Source organism: Anopheles gambiae, chromosome 2 (assembly GCF_943734735.2).
Source record: "Anopheles gambiae chromosome 2, idAnoGambNW_F1_1, whole genome shotgun sequence".
Lineage (NCBI taxonomy): Eukaryota > Metazoa > Arthropoda > Insecta > Diptera > Culicidae > Anopheles > Anopheles gambiae.
In genome coordinates, this window is record NC_064601.1 from 103,030,524 (window position 1) to 103,041,133 (window position 10,610).

The 10,610-nt window shown below is 47.1% G+C and overlaps 3 protein-coding genes across 3 annotated transcripts in view; 1 reads left to right on the forward strand and 2 right to left on the reverse strand.

The window, feature by feature from the left end:
• Positions 1–6,884, reverse strand: part of LOC1277155 (ecdysone-induced protein 78C) — a 33,124-nt gene extending 26,240 nt beyond the window's left edge. Inside the window, exons 1-2 of the mRNA XM_061643475.1 lie at positions 6,205–6,884; positions 5,505–5,755 (exon numbers count right to left, since the gene is read on the reverse strand). Coding sequence (XP_061499459.1) covers positions 5,505–5,755; positions 6,205–6,287 — 334 coding nt within the window. The 5' untranslated portion in view covers positions 6,288–6,884. The remainder of the gene's footprint in view (positions 1–5,504; positions 5,756–6,204) is intronic.
• Positions 989–3,034, forward strand: LOC1277156 (5-demethoxyubiquinone hydroxylase, mitochondrial). Its single transcript, XM_316597.4, has 2 exons — positions 989–1,159; positions 1,244–3,034. Exons 1-2 carry the CDS (start codon positions 1,012–1,014, stop codon positions 1,678–1,680), a joined length of 585 nt encoding a protein of 194 aa, XP_316597.4. The 5' UTR covers positions 989–1,011; the 3' UTR covers positions 1,681–3,034.
• Positions 6,885–7,467: 583 nt separating the features above from the next.
• Positions 7,468–10,582, reverse strand: LOC1277157 (integrin-linked protein kinase). The gene is made up of 5 exons (XM_316598.5): positions 10,091–10,582; positions 9,436–9,601; positions 9,174–9,358; positions 8,568–9,096; positions 7,468–8,488 (listed from the first exon to the last, which is right to left on the reverse strand). The coding sequence occupies exons 1-5, from the start codon at positions 10,177–10,179 to the stop codon at positions 8,111–8,113; spliced, it is 1,347 nt and encodes a 448-aa protein (XP_316598.2). The 5' UTR covers positions 10,180–10,582; the 3' UTR covers positions 7,468–8,110.
• Positions 10,583–10,610: the final 28 nt, after the last annotated feature.

Below are 10,610 nucleotides of genomic sequence, written 5' to 3' on the forward strand. Positions count from 1 at the left end.
CAGGAACAACTCCGTCGGGTTCGGTATAAGTTTCAGAGTCTGTATGGGTTACGAATCAGTTCTAAGACCGAAAAGGGGTCAAAATCTATTCCAGGACTGGTATGAGTTCAAAATCAATTCCTAGACTGTATTAGGACATGGATCAACTCTAGAATCGTTATGGTTTCAGAATCTTTTTCAGAAACGGTATGGATTTGGGATCAGTTCCAAAAACTGAGTAGTTTAAGTATCCACTTTAGGATTAGGAATCAGTTCCAGGACTGGTATGAGTTCAGAATCAATCACTGGACCAATACCTGAAACAGTTCCAAGACTGGTTTGGGTTCAGGTACATTGGTAAGGCTAGCATGCGTTGAGCATGAGTTCCATATTCTGTATTGGTTCAGGATGAGTTCCAGAACCTGCACGGATTCAGGATCTTTTCCAACACGGGTATGGGTTGAAAATCAGTTCCAAGAATTAGGATCAGCTCCAGGACCGTAATGGGTTTATGATCAGATTTACGACCAATATGGGTTTGTGATCAGTTCCAGAACCAATGTAGGTTCATGACCAATTCTAAGGCCTGTATGGATTTGGGTTTAATTCAAGGATCGATATGCGTTCTGTAATTAGTTTCTCTTGATGTGCCCCTTGGATTCAAAAGGAAGCGTGAATTGTCTTTAAAAACCTGAAAGCCAAAGGCCCAAATTAACAACAAATACCAACGTTTATCCAAAAACATAGCAGGCCACAAACAGCAGTAGCAGAAGCAATTCGTTTTGGTTTGTGTTGCAATTAACGGTCTTAACGTCAAACCGCTGTGCATAATGAAATCGTGATGAACCCGCCGGTACCTCCAGGACATTGAAATCATTGATCAAGGGCCTGTCTTTGTGGATTTTATTTCTCAACATACTGTGATTCAGGCGAAAAACCAACGGTAAGTTGTAAGTCAACGAAAGATCGATGGCTCTTGGCATCGTTTTGCATAAACCGTACAGCTGCCTCCTTGTTTTTAGCTCGCCCAACATGCTGCAGCTTACCACACGGAGCATCCACACGGATGCTAAGCTTCTAAAGCAGCGCTGCTCCAAACTGGTGGACAGGATTATCAGAGTGGATCAGGCCGGCGAGCTGGGAGCGAACCAAATCTATCGCGGTCAGCTGGTAATTCTCGGTAAGCGCATAACACCCGGTGTAGCTACCCCAAACGATTGCAACTGATCGATCGAACAGTGTTCAAACTTCCTCCCCCGCCCAGGTCACACCAAGGCGGGTAAAACGATCCGGCACATGTGGGAACAGGAGCGGGCGCACAAGGCCGCCTTCGATCGGCTCGTCAACGAGTATCGCGTCCGACCGTCGGCCCTGCAGCCGGTCTGGCGGGTGGCTGGCTTTGCCCTCGGTCTCGGTACCGCACTGCTGGGCGAAAGGGCGGCAATGGCGTGCACGGTAGCGGTCGAGTCGGTAATTGTCGAGCACTACAACGATCAGCTGCGCACGCTGATGTGCGATGAGCCGCCCCGCTGCACCGATAAGGTGCTGCTGGAAACGATCCGGCGCATACGGGACGAGGAGCAGGAGCATCACGATACCGGGCTGGAGCACGGTGCAGAGCAGGCCCCATTTTACCGTGCCCTCACGAGCCTCATCAAATCGGGATGCCGCATGGCGATCAAGATTGCGGAGAAGGTGTAAACGCGCGCGCGCCGTGCAAGCTCAATGGAGGCTCATAAAGTGTACGTGATAATGTAAAACTTCATTGATTTGGTTTTATAGTACTGGATTATAGTACATTCCCTAAGAGTAGTAAATTTACAGCAACCAACATGGAAAAAGTTCAATTAGTTTCTAGCTGAACGATTAGTTCCAAAGCATTGCAGTACGATTTAGCTGCATCAGTGTGACGAATGTCGCCGTTTGTTGTGGTCTTCATCCAACTCCAATAGAATCGAATTTTTCCTTTCCAAAAATGGAAAGCTTAGCGTATGGACCTAGTACCAAGCGCTACACGGCGAATTCCCTCCGTACCTCCCAGGATGATCGTAAAAGTGATAAATATAAAACGCGTTCCAGGGTTTGATGCTCCCATAAAAGTAAGCCAATCTACAAACAGCAAGAGAAGGTACGAAAAGTACGCCTATCAGGCAGCAGCATCACCATCATCATCCTCGCATCATCATTTTATTGCACAAGATTATCCGAGCACTGGTCCGATCTTCTCCCTGAAAGCTTTTTGCGGACAATCGTTCTGGCAAGATCTACCCGGGCACCAATGTACATACAGGCACAGCAACGTGTCATCTACTCCTTCGTTTTGCATATCACCTTCAATCGCCCATCGGACGGGCGATGCTGTAGGCTCCTGACCGAAAAGACGTCATAATCTATTCGGACTAGAACCAAACAGAGAAGAGAGATGTGGAAAAAACCGACCAAAGAAACAGTTTCGGCTTGTCATCCTCATTCTAGCGGGTCGTCTGAGATGTATTAGAGTTTAGACAAAAACGGACTATCTCCATACATCATAGAAGATCAGGCTCAAACATCAGGCTCTGGTTGACCACTTGGATGTCTTGGGCTCTCCAAAAACATTGAACGCCATGTAATCCATTTCATACGCTCTTTAACCTCCTTTCTGTTCTTCTGGATCCATTCCACCTCGAGATGGTGTACCTAAAACGATCCCATTAAGTCGAGACAGACTTCAAAGAGTTGTTTGATGGATTCTTCGTGTTGCTCCAAAGCGATGTGTTGCTTAGACAGACTAATAAATCACAAAACTACTCAAGCTAATGCTGCACCCATCCAGTGTGAGGTGAGATGATAAGAATGCGCATATCAAATTCGTGCAAAACTCGTGGGAAAATCGACCGTCGGCCATTGAACCCGTTGGCCAGAACCGGGCCGTCCGCCAGCCAGAATGCGCACTGGGTTCATGCGTAAGTACATGCGAACGCGCGTCTCTGGTTAACAGCTTTGGAAAAGGGTTTGCGTGCATGGGGGTGGTAAGGGGTCAGAATCGATTGGAGTGGACGGTACGGCCACGCATGGGGGGGGGGGGGAAGGCTGGTGGTAACGATCACCCATCGGCCCATCGTGCCGTTTGCGATCGTGTGCCCGTGCGTAATGAGGCTTAACGCGGGCGTGCGCGCGCGCGCTCGAGCTCGCCCCAAAGGTGAACGAACTTTGGGGCCCATCGTCGTCGTCGCCGCCGTCCGTCGTCATCGCCCTTTCTTCCTTTTCGGTGCTTTCTTTCGCGCTCTCCTCTTCCGTATTCCGTATTATTCTGCTTCGGTGTGTGTTTGCTTTTTTTTTTAGTTTATTACATTTGGGACGATTCTTCGTGCGGCTGCTGGTTCTCGTGTTCGCATTCAAAGTCACCGGTTCTTTCGGTTGGTCTCTTCTGTTTATTCCTCCTTTTATTGGACTCTTCACCGTTTAATCGCTTCTTTGCACCTTTCTCCTGCACGCGAGCAAAACATTTCGTTCTTTGGTCTTTTCTCTGTCCTGTTCTTTTAGTGTTATTGTTATTGTTGTTTTGCTTTAGTTTTGGCTCTTCCTCGTGCTCTCTCCCATCATTGGCACACCGCCCGCGGAAGGGACAATTAAAATTTAAAGCAACGGCTAACGCAACCGCTATTTGACATCTTGATAAGAATGTGGAATAAGGGGTGGGCCGCGACGGTACGAATCGATCGATGTGCTCCGGGATCGAGGAAGCTTTCGGTTGGAGGTTGTGTGTACACAACACGGCGAGCGAACACGAACAGTTGGCAGTGGGTGTAAATGGTTCTGGTACAGCATAACGTAAGTTCGCACCCGAGCGGCCTATGAAATTATGCTTCAGGTCACATGCTTGGGAAGGGAAGAGAAGGAGAAACCGATGCGAAAGCAACGTGCGTGGCATAGTAAGTGGTGGACTGGCGCAGCGGATAAGAGGTCGCAATTATGTGATCCTATTTTTATGCTCATTTCGTTTGCCACGTTTAGCTAATTGGCAAGAGTCATTGTAAGGGAATGAGCGTCTTTTTTTAATTATTTCTAGGAAGTGGTTGACATTTCTATGTCGTAGTGGAAGTAGAAAAACTATGGAACATATTTTTCTTCTTAAATTAATAATTAACTTTGTTCTGATTTTAAACAAAACAATGTGGATGATACTTATGCATAAAGGAAAATATTATTTTGATTGCAAAATTTCTAGATCCCACACAGTCTTAACCATCTGCCTGGAAGCAAATTATCTCCAATATCAACCGAAAAACACCGTGTGCATGATACACAATTTTGAACATTACTAGTTGATTTGATCTGACATTGAGCTACGACTAGCAAAAGACGACTCCTGAACCAAGACCATTTTAGAAAATAATACCGAACTCTTTATGGTTATTTAACTGAATTTTAAATCATACAGTTTCTGCTTTTTAGGTCCTGAACCCATAACTGTCCCAAACCCATCATATTCCTAACTGAACCTAACTCCATTTTTGGATCCCGTAGAGGTCCTGGAACTGATCCTGAATTAACTGATAATAGTGCCTAGAATTGATCTTGAACTCATTAATATGAAAGTCTCTACAAATATAAACAGAAATAAAATGAAAAAAAAATAAATAAATGAAAAATCCTGAATTCATATCGGTTCTGGAAACTGATCTCCAACCCATGGCATTCTTGGAACTGATTCCGAACGCACAACGATCCTAGAAGTGATCCTGAATTTCCTGAAATTAGTGTCTGGAATTGATCTTTAACTCCTAACGGTCTTGAAGCTTATCCCGAACTAAAAACGATTTTAGAACTTATCCTGAATCGATATTTGTTCTAGAGTACCTGTAGCGCAGTCTCAGTCATCGAATGGATCGCAAACCATACAAGGTTCCGGTCCAGGAACCAACGGTGTTAATTTGATTCAGCATATGAGCCAATTAAATATTGAAAAGTTTAAAATATAATCTAGTTTACCTTACATCTTATCTGTATTTCAAACCATAACAATACATCAACGTATTCTCATAAAAAGAAGAGAGTAAATGTACTTTTCAGAGCTTCCACGTGAATAGCTTAACAACGACTATAAACGGAGTATTACAAAACTCAATTATGGTACAGAATTCATTTTCAAAAAGAGTAAAACAGATTTTCATTGACAAACCAAACTTTTTCCTTCAAATTACCTTAAATTACCCAAGAAGAAGAAAGAAGAGCACGTTTCTCTGTATTAGGCGGCACGCGGAATAATCTATCCTGTTATGGACACACTAATCAGTCATAGTTAGTCACAGTTCATTAATAGTTTGGGCGTAGACATCGACAGACCACGATTCTATGCGTCAGAGTAGAATATACATAAATACATAAGGACAGAACAAGTCCTTTGATTAGCCTAGTAATGTGTTGGTAGGCGCCCCTCACTGATATAAAGTCAGACAAAAGCTGCAGAGTTGCGAAAATCAGAGCAATCTGCTTACGACAGGTCATTTAAACAATTTCTCCCATCAACTTTCCCCACCTACCTTCCAATGATTTCAGATCGTCCAAACTAGACACGGACGACTCGGTGTTGATGTATCCCGGCGACGACGACACCGTATCGTACGGCGATCCGACACTGCACGTCGAGGAAACCTCGCCTACATTGACGTTACTGCTGCTGCTGCTGCTGCTGCTGCTGCCACCTGCCGTACTGATGGTCTGTGACACCAGCTGCGCCGGACTTGCAGTGCCGGCCAGGAGCGTCGTAGTAGTCGAGGATGCAATCGGTGAGCTGACCGCAGTGGGAGAGAGAGCGAAAGACAAAACCGGAGATTAAAATTAGCGCCACCGATTGGAAATGCAATAAGAAAAACCGGGGGAAAATGAAGGATGCAGAAACAGAAATACACACACACACACACACGTACACCAGGACCGGCAGGCGAAAAGCATAAAATGTCACACCCTTGCTCTCCCATTGCCTTCTTAATCGAACTGACCCCGTGGCCACTCGCAGCGCTGCTGGGGTTCGTCCGCCGCACGGCACAGCAGAAACAAAGAAATCGTTGACCTATTTTCAGCTGATCAAACCAGTGCAAAACGGGAAATGACTTTTAGCAGGAGAGCGAGGAATGAACGAAAAACAGAAGCAATACAACAAAAAAGGGGGTCAGCCCCGGTGAGAATGCATGGCTGGGCGCGCTACTGTGTCAAGATAGAACACCTTCGCACACCGTATACCTTTCGGAGTGGTTGGAGTTGCTGCTGGAGAACGGCGAATGTTGTTCCATCTGGTCCGCGTCCCGGCAGCTCCCGGGAAACATTTTCGTGCTGGTAGCTGCGGCAAAAAAAAGCTCACATTTCGATACACTTCCGGGTGTGGTTGCACCTGATTGCACCAGGGGAAACAGTTTTTATTATCTAATCACAGGCACACTGGACCCGCTGCATTACTTGTTCACTGGTGGTTGTCACTGGTGCAACTCTGCAGCACACAAAAACACTCTACGCACCAATCCCGCCCGAAAGAGCAGAAGTAAATCACACCGGAGCGACGGCGAGCGACACACCAACACACACACGTCACAGCAGGCGGCCGGGACACGACGAAATGGGCCTGTCGTCGCAGCCAAAACACTTGACATCCTTTTCCGCGTTCCTTTCGAGTGGGTTTGCGCTACCTTAGTGGGTCGCGGTGCTCACCAACACACAGCAGCACCACACAGCGCAAATGGCAGGACACTTGGACCCCCGGTATGGTAGCGACCGGATTTTCTTACCGGTGCACTAGAAACTGCACTTTCCACTGTCGGTACCTTTGGGGCAGCACACGGGTTGGCACGGCCATTGCACCGTTCCAAAGCCTACTGCTGCGTGAAAGACGGCAAGCAGCGCGCTGCACTGGTGCTGCATTTACACACGCCCACGTTGTTCCCGTTTATTTGCTGTTTTTGTGGAGTTTCGCTTCGCTCTTTCGCAGTTACGTTTCGTCCTTTGGGGAGCTGTCGCGCTCCGTGCAAGTATCCTCTCGGAGTTGCTCTCGCACGTAAAGGGCTCCACACAGAGAGCCCAATACAAACATATGCACAGATGAGAGGAAAGAGAGAGAGTGCGAGCATCAACAGTGCCCACTTTGATCAATTTTTAGTGCCAAAGCAAGCAGGAAGTGTACCAAGCGAAATGTTACTGCAGGTCATGGACACACTGCCTTACTTTGTGCACAATCGCCGTAAAGAGGGAGATAGAGAGATGTAGAGAGACAGAAAGAGAATGAGCGCTTCGACTGCACAATTTTGAACACTGCATTTTTCGGGGAAAAGGTGTTGCATTTGGAGAAATGGTCGAAATAAATGGTATTTTAATGCTTAAGGACTAAACTAAGGAAAAATACTGTATTTTACTACTTAGAACTCTAAGTAAATTGAGTAAGATAATATTTTGGGTATAATTTGTGATAAATTATAAAAAAAGAGCTTTAAAGAGCTCTGGCAAAAACCCATGACGTTGGTTAAAATGTGTTTTTCTTCTTTTATTACTGGTATAAAAATACATCCATTAATATGCTAAGTAACTACAACGCATACAGTTAAGAGTGTTTAGTTGGAGAGTTATTTCGCGTCGCACAGACGGACGACACAACGAGTACAACATTTAAAAACAGAAAAAGAACACCGTTTTGATTTTGAAATTGCGTTCAAATCCCCGTTTTGTGCTTTCGGTACTGTTTTTTTTGCACGGGGTTGGGGTCAGAAGGTTAAACGTTTACGAGGGTCAAAAACAGAGACAAAAAAACCGTTCGGCTACACACACCGAGCTAATACTTTCACTCCCTTTGCTACTCGTTTGCTGCTAGATTAATCGTTAAGGCACCGTTTTGGAGAGCTGCAAACATGAATCGGACACTGAGTAAACTGGAAGTGTTACAAAATTGACCAGTTAAAAAGGCCGAACGAACGGTAAGGCTTTTGCAAAACCTTCCCTCGCTCGCATTTTGGCATTTCGGGACAGAACAGTTAGTGAACCGCGTAAGGTGAAAAAATAAATACTTCCTCCGGGTTCTTGTTGTTGCGTGCCGCTAGCAAGGCACTTCTTCGAGAAGGCACACACACACAGAAGATTGAAAGGCACCACACACAAACACCCCGGTTTAGCGTTTCATCTTGTCGAGAATCGGTATGATCATGTCGAACGTCGGGCGCTTGCCCGGATCCTCGTTCATGCAGATTTTGATCAGCTTCGCCAGATGGGGCGAGGTGCCGGGCGGGATCGTGACCCGCAGGCCCTCGGTCGCGATCCGCATGCCCGCCTCCATCGGCGTCAGGTCGGCGAACGGGATTTCGCGCGTCGCCAGCTCCCAGATGCAGATCGCGAAGCTCCACATGTCGCACGCCTCCCAGTTCCGCTCGGTGCGCTTCTTCTGCAACATTTCGGGGCTCATCCAGGCGGGCTGGTAGACGCGGCCGCGCTCCTGGAACGAAAACTTAGCGTCCGCCATATTGATACGGGCGGTCAGGTCATCGTCGATCTGCAACAAAGAGGGAAAAATTAAAATCAACTCTTAAAACTGCTTTCTTTCCCCTTAAACCACAAACACACACACATACCATCACGTGGAAGCTGTTGAGATGATACTCCGGGATGATGCGCTCGAGCGAGTGCAGGTACGCCATGCCGCGCGCAATGTCGAGCGCGAACCGCACGGCCTGCGCCGTATCGACCACAATGCCGGCCGTACCGTGCAGCAGATCGTACAGCGAGCCGCGCGGCATGTACTGGCTGATGACGATCAGGTTAGAGGGTGCGTTGCACGCGCCCAGCACGGGCAGAATGTTCGGATGGGAGAAGATGCGCAGCTTCGGGAACTCCTCGTTGAAATCGCGCGCCACCCGCGCGGTACACTCGCGGATCGCCAGTATCTTCGCAATGATTTCGTTGTTCTGCCAGCGGCCACGCCACGTCTCGCCGCCGGGCGTTATCGCCACCTTGTTGTGGAGCGTCAACTCCTGGATGTTGATGCCCTTGAACCGGGACAGCGTGGCATCGCGCGACCGGGTCTTCATGCCCGACCAGCTCTGATCCTTGAAGCTGATCTTCTTCAGCTCCTGGCCACTTTCCACCGCCAGATTGTGCAAGCTGTCGTAAAGGAGGACGTAAAAGTTGTTAATGTATTATTAAGGAATGTTTCTGGCTCAAGAGAGACAGTTACTCACCGTGTAGCGAGCAACGCTTTCGCCTTATCCAACGGCGTGTCACCGTCCTTGTTGGCTAGCGAAATCAGTGCACCATTATTGACCAGCTCCTCCGCGATGGCCTGGTAGCCCCAGAAGCAAGCGTAGTGCAGCGGCGTATTGCCATGCTCGTTTGCCGCATTCACATCCGAGCGGTGGCGTATAAGCTGCAATAATGGAACAAAACAGTTGTTAAAAAAAAAAAAACGCTTCTCTGTTACGTTTTGGCTCGCTATTCCATTACCATCTGCACGATATCGTAGTGGCCGTGGGCAGAGGCCAGATGAAGCGGTATATCGTCACCCATGTTGGTCGCGTTTACCCGTGCGCCACGATGTAGCAACATCTCCACCAGCTTGCTATGGCCTTCCTTCGCGCACCAATGCAGTGGGCTAAAGCCATGATCATCCCTGCAAAAGATGAAGAAAAAAAGACATAACAGGACATTAGTCATGATTGCTAAAAATATTCAAACGTTTCTCAACGCTTCTAAAACGGTGCCCGTCCCCCAAAAATGAACACAAACAAACGTGCGCGTAGGTTCATTTCATTCATACTCGCCTCCCCCGCCTACTGCTGCTACTGGGCGAATGAACCATTCCCCTCCGCGACTTCCATCTGCTTCGTTTCTTCTTTTTGCTTCTTCCACCCTTCGTAAACACGACATGACGTCATGCTTATAAACTTCAAACTATTATTGTATCAATTGAACTGGGTTTTCACTAGTTTCATGAACTATCTTTTGCTTGCAAATTAAGAGGAAAATATTCTAAAATGCTTTAAATATTGCTCATCAACCTGTTGCAAATTTTCTTCCGTTTATGGGTAAATCTCACACACACACGCTTCGCTCCCCTGCAGTGACAGCTCTGGCACTGCGAAACATCGGGAAAACTTACCCCAAATTCATATCATGCTCGGTATCGTCCAGCCAGAGCCGCACCTGGATCGAGTTTCCCTCGCGGCACCAGTGGAAAATATCCTCCATTTTCCGAGTTTTCCTGCTTCGACGGGGAAAGGCAGCAGCAGATGGTTGCTTTTCAGGGAACTCCCACACGCACACAACGGGGTCAGCTTGTTTCGGATGCGGTTTTTTGCCCTTTCCGTCGCTTGAAACGTACGAAAAACGGAGTGTGGGGCAACTTTACCGTCTTACAGCGCGTTTACCGATAGTTTTCGGTTGTTTTTCACTGTTTAGTGGCACATATTTGTGCGTTTTTGGCTCACTTGCTTGGAATTCGTGTGCGTGTGTTGTTTTTTTTTTCGTCGTCGTTTCGTCAACACACTGGGAGACCGCACATGTCTATTTTGGACAGCAAAAGTGACATTTGAGGAAGTTAAATTTCACGAAAGCAGTTAAATATTTGTGGAAATGAAATTAAAGACTGTTTCGTGAGGATTGTTATGACTGCGATATAT